The following is a 6,000-nucleotide window of genomic DNA, read 5'->3' on the forward strand; positions in this document are numbered from 1 at the left end:
CCTGGTGGGTAGTGTGCCTTTGGGTGCATAAGATGCCAGGTTGCTATGTAATTGAACAAGGGCCAAAGGTAGGTTTGGGGGTCAAAGATTTTCAGCTCTGGTTGTGCGTGTTGGGGCGTTGAGGGTGTTGGGATCAAGTCTGAAAGGCGGCGGGGGGGTGTCAGGTCAGGGGTGAAGCAGAGCACTCTGAGTCAGCCTGGTGAAGGGAGGGACAGTCAGATCTACGGTGGGGAGGTCAGATTCTGGAGGAGGGGTGACAAGGTTTCAATTAAGGATTTTTTTTTGTGCCCAGGGATTATCAGACCAGCAAAGGTGAGAGGGATGTCGCTTCCCATGCAATGGTGAAACAGTGATTTACCTGCACTTCACTCAATCTAGTCTACTGTATTCACTTCTCACAATGTGGTCTCCTCTACATTGGGGAATTGAACGCTGACTGGGCTATCATTTTGCAGAACACCTATGTTCTCTCTGCAAAAATGACCCTGAGCTTTCAATTGCCTGCCATTTAAATACACCATTGTGTTTCCTGGCCAACTTCTCTGTGTCAGGCTTGCTACAGTGCTCCAGTGAAGCTCAGTGTAAGCTGGAAGAAGAGTACCTCATTTTCCACTTGGTAACTCTGCATACTTCTGGACTCAATATCAAGATCAACAATATTACAGCCTGAGCACCTCCTCCCTTCTCCTTAATCCAGGCCTCCTTAAACCACCACAATCCAGGCCCTTTTACCACATGGATTGCTACCACAAACCACCCATTAACAGCCACAAATGGTCCCCATTAGTAGCTATTCATTCTCCCATTTTGACACTGACCCATTCCTTTGTCTGGTCAACTGTTTTTCTCTCAATCTGGGCTCCATCTCCACTTATCTTTTACTCCTTCACCCTCAGCCCTTTTCTAGCAATCTTTTCCTACTACTATCAGTTCTGAAGAAGGGTTATTTGGCCCAAAATGTTAATTCCGCTTTCTCTCCACACATCTCACAGACCTGTTGAACTTTTCCACAATTTCTGATTTTGCTGGCTGGTCACTAGGGTGGACTGGTTACTGGTGGATATCAGGTTTGGTGTAAGGATTAAGGTGTTGCTTTGGGGTTTTGATAAGGAATGTTAGGTGTAGAGGGTGGAGGGAGCAGTTTACATCTGGGGAGGGTGGTAGGGTGGAGTGTTAATTCGAGTTGTGGACTTGTCTGGTCTAAGATGAGGGTTGTGGTGTCTGACAGGGGTATGAGAGTGTACAGGGATAATTAAAAGTTCTTAAGTGGGTACAACATATCCACATAAGATCCTCAACCAGCTGCTGCTAGGATTTAATCAGAGTGAGGAGATATCTACTCAACCAGCTGAGGAGGCTGTTGTGCTGGTTGGTGTGAGTGGGTGTGGTGGGACCTCTGTAAAGGAGGCACATTGGATGATCCTCCAAGATGTTACCTCCTCCAGGTATCATTTCCCTTACTGCTTCTCGAGCCTAGTCCCACTAAACTATCTCAAGAGTCAGCCCAAAACCCAGCAAGACCCTCAAACAAATGCACACACTTTGATCCAATGCTGCATGACTCCCTTCCAAATGCTGGGGTGGTGCCAGCCTTTGCTGGGGTGGCAGCTCCCTGTGGTGGAACTTCCTGTCCGTGCTAGAGTGGAAATCCCACCTCCAGTCCACCTAAAGGCAACTGTTGCTTAAACAGCTGATGTTAAGCACAGTGGGCCCTGGAACTTCCAGCAAAAGGAATGCAGGCCTGGGAATCTGGTGCACTCTCTCATTCAGCCTGTAGAAAGGCATATCCCAATGAATGGAATGTTGGTTAATGTTCATGGCACGATTTGTTTCTTTTAATGATCCGTGGCATGGCACAACCACAAGAAAGTAAATGGACCAAAAATGGAATTAGACCAATCCATTAATTGAATGCACCAAATGTGATGAGAATATGGATACATAATAGAGACCTCAATGGCTCAATTCTATTTAGGAGTAAATGACATCTGCCAAACATTAAAAATTATGGCCTCAGATTTCATGATATTTTCTTAGTCTTTTCAATTGTCATTGGAATCAACCCAAATGTCAATTACTTTTTAAAAACTGAAAGAACTGTTGTATTTATGTTATGCTGGAAATCATAAACAAAAACAGAAATTGCTGGAAAAGCTCAGTAGGTCTGGCAGCATCTGTGGAGAGAAATCAGAGTTAACGTTTCAGGCCCAATGACACTTCCTCTGAGGACAGGTCCTGAAACTGGACCTGAAACATAAATTCCTTTTTATTCTCCATTGAGTCTTCCTGTGCCTTCCATCTAAGGGATTCTTGTGGTACAGTGGTAGTGCTTCTACCTCTATACCAGGAGGCTAGGGTTCAAGTTCCACCTGCTCCAGAGGAGTGTAATAACATCTTTGAACAGGTTGATTCGAAAATACCTGTTTCTGTCTTCCCTTCAAAAAAAAAATTCAAAATAATGATTTTAGTCAGTACTCCAAATTTTTCATTTTCTGCTATCGCATGGGTTTTGTATCTACACATCTTTGCAGTGCCTTGAGATATCTTTCATGAAGTGAACAATATACTGACATTTCATGCACAGTTTTTAACATAAATACAACAGGATCAAGGAGATATAATTTTCTTTGGGAATGCACCAATATAGAACTTTGAAATAACTAATATGTGACTTAAGTCGCAAATGGTTTGCTTTATTTCATATTATTGTACATACTACGTGGAACTTTTGACAAATCTATGACTATACTTATAACTGTCATAGAAGATAGCTCCTTCCCTTTATATCCCCTCTCACACTGATACTGTGTAGAGATAAAAAAAGCAGTATGCCAGGGGCAAGGTGAGAGCAATTGCTTTTGATATTGAAGCAGCATTCGCCCCAGCGCAGACCCTTCACTGAAATAAATTCAATAACGATCAGTGGCCAAAGTCAAACCATAGTCACAGAGATGTACAACTCGTCCATGCCGACCAGTTATCCTCAATTAATCTCGTCTCATTTGCCAGCATTTGGCCCATATCCCTCTAAACCCTTCCTATTCATATACCCATCCAGATGCCTTTTAAATGGTCTAATTGTACCAGCCTCTACTACTTCCTGTGGCAGCTCATAACTTACATACACCAGCCACTGCATGAAAAAGTTGCCCCTTAGGTCCCTTTTAAATCTTTCTCCTCTCACCTTAAACCTATGCCCTCTAGTTTTGGACTCCCCTAGCCTGGGGAAAAGACCTTGGCTATTCACCCTATCCATGCCCCTCATGATTTTATAAACCTCTATAAGATCGCACCTCAGCTTCTGCCATTTCAGAGAAAATAGCCCCACCCATTTTGTCACTCCCTATAGCTCAAACCCTCCAACCCTGGCAACATCCTTGTACATTTTTTCTGAACCTTTTCAGGTTTAACAACATCTTTCCTATAGGAGGAGGACGAGAATTGCACATAGTATTCTAAAAGTGGCCTAACCAATGTCCTGTACAGTTGCAACAAACCTCCTAAATCCTATACTCAATGCACTGACCAATGAAGGCAAGTGTACCAAGCGCTTTCTTCACTGTCTACCTCTAACTCTACTTTCAAGGAACTATGAAGCTGAACTCCAAGATGGCTCTGTTCAGCAACACTCACCAGAACCTTACCATTAAGTGCATAAGTTCTACCCTTATTTGCCATACCAAAATGCAGCACCTGACATTTATCTGAATTAAACTTCATCTGTCACTCCTCGACAAACAGAAAGAAAGATGCTAGTGGTCTTTGAAGTCAATTATCTCAGTCCCAAGACATTACTGCAGGAGTTATGATTTATAACTGTACTACCTGAGATGTTGTCACAAGCAGATTCAGCTATGAATATCTCCCCTCTATCTCTGCTCTAATACATCTATGGCAGCTTTTCTACTCTCAGATTTGACAACTTCAAAGGTCTTCTGTATGACCTCCCAATGTTCTGCCCATATTCTGACTCAAATCAAGTCCTATCCTCACCCATCAATGACTCGATTTTAGTTTTTTTTGCTCGTTTTCAAATTCTTCATGGTTTCCTCTCTCCCAATATCCATAACGTCATCCATCCTTATAATAATTGAAAAACTCTGTGCTCCTCCAACTCGGACCTCTTCTGTGTCCCTACATCCTCAAACCATCATTAATTGCCAAGCTGGCTATCAGGAATTTCCTCCTTACAACTTTATCTCTTTCTGCTTTTTTGCCCTTATTTAAGATGCTGCTTCAAATCCAGATGTTTGGCCAAGTATTTGGGTAATCTCTTTGAATATGTTGGCTCAGCATCTATTTTTAAATTCAGTTTCATTGTTGTAAGTTTGTTGGGGCAGTTTATTGTATTAAAAATGTTAGTTGTATAAGTATCAACGACTTTCCAAAGGAAATTGTGTGTATACTTAAAAAGGAAACATTGTAAGACTATAAGGAAGCAGCAGGAGAGTTTGACTTATTGTATTTATCATGTTTTAAATGACATAGGTTTTGCATCCAACTGTGCTGTTCTTTGTAACAATAGAAATTAGACATGGATTTTGTGATTACTAAGTATGTTGTAGGTATTTATTATCACCCACTGATATAAGCAAATATTACATTCACAAATACATCAGTATCTCTCATCATATTAACCATTGGTTACAAATTAGTAAGTTCTATGTCAAATGATTCAAAATAAGATGGAACATGAGATTTTTATATTCTTAGGTCACATGCTATGACAATGATGTCAAGTGTACATCTCTTAAAGTTATACTATCATATTGTGTCTCTGTAAGGTATACTAGTATACTGACCATAGTGCATAACACAACAGATAAATGATTGCTGCTTTATTGTTAGCATATTTATTACGACTATTCCCTCAATTTCTTTCAACAAAAATGTGAATTATTTTGCTGATGATCAGGAGACAGAGAAAGTTTACTTGCTTTTCTAGTGAACAACAATGCTTACAAAATTTTTTTCCTATTTCTGCAGCAAGTAGCATCACAAACGCTCATTAGAAAGGCTTTAATCTGTTTGTGGGAGGCTGAAATAGGCAGAGTTAAAACATTTATTTACCTGTCCATATTTTGCAGCTAGGTGAAGTGGTGTCCAATAGCAGTTATCAGGAACATCAGTGTCAGCTTTATTCTCTAGCAGTAGGGTGGAGACATCCTTGTAGCCACTAGCACATGCCATATGTAACTAATAAAATTAATACATTAATGAGCGATATATGAAAAGCAAATAGATAAGTATGAAATTTTATACAAACACAGCAGATCAGTACATAATTATTGCTGGGAGAATGCCAAGGACTGTACTATAAATGAAATTAATTGATTTTAATCAGATGTTCCTTGGAGAATAGGCCCTTTTACTCACAATTAGTTAAAGCTCAGATTATCACATGTGCAGAAGTATATGATGAGAAACTACAACATGACTGGAGGCACTGCTGGCAGACCATTTTAGGTAGTTAGATGATTTCAAAGCTGTTGCCAACATAATCTGGAAGATCAGTTGACTCCTAAATATGAAAGAGCACAGAAATCTCATTCCCTTTTAGTTAAGACATCTCAGAGCAGACATTAAATGTCATGTAACTGGTGGGCAGTACTTTGGATTTCAAGTTTTACTACCTTAGTTATAAAATATAATACTAAATTCAAAACCGAATTGAACGTAAAATAAAAAAAAGGACGCTAAGCCACTTAAATTGAACTTACGTAGTCAGGTCATCACTTACATCACCTGTATCCACTTCTACAACATTGCTCGATGCTGCCCTTGTCTCAGCTATGCTGCCAGAGACCTCTTTCTTATCTTTATTACTTCTAGACTTGACTAAGTGCAGACCCCACTAGGTTCCCATTTTCTGCCTTTGATAAATTTGAGATAATCCAAAACTGTGGTGCCAATGTAATAATCACTCCATAGTTATTTATCTTACACCAACATGCTCATTCACCTGGGAGATAGTAAGAACTGCAAATGCTGGAATCAGAG

The 6,000-nt window shown here is 40.3% G+C and overlaps 1 protein-coding gene across 1 annotated transcript in view; it reads right to left on the reverse strand.

The window, feature by feature from the left end:
* The window catches only part of myo16 (myosin XVI), a 301,066-nt gene that overhangs the window by 206,871 nt on the left and 88,195 nt on the right, over positions 1-6,000 (reverse strand). Inside the window, exon 6 of the mRNA XM_048598425.1 lies at positions 5,071-5,196. Coding sequence (XP_048454382.1) covers positions 5,071-5,196 — 126 coding nt within the window. The remainder of the gene's footprint in view (positions 1-5,070; positions 5,197-6,000) is intronic.

This window comes from Rhincodon typus, chromosome 6, assembly GCF_021869965.1.
Source record: "Rhincodon typus isolate 14 chromosome 6, sRhiTyp1.1, whole genome shotgun sequence".
Classification (NCBI taxonomy): Eukaryota; Metazoa; Chordata; class Chondrichthyes; order Orectolobiformes; family Rhincodontidae; genus Rhincodon; species Rhincodon typus.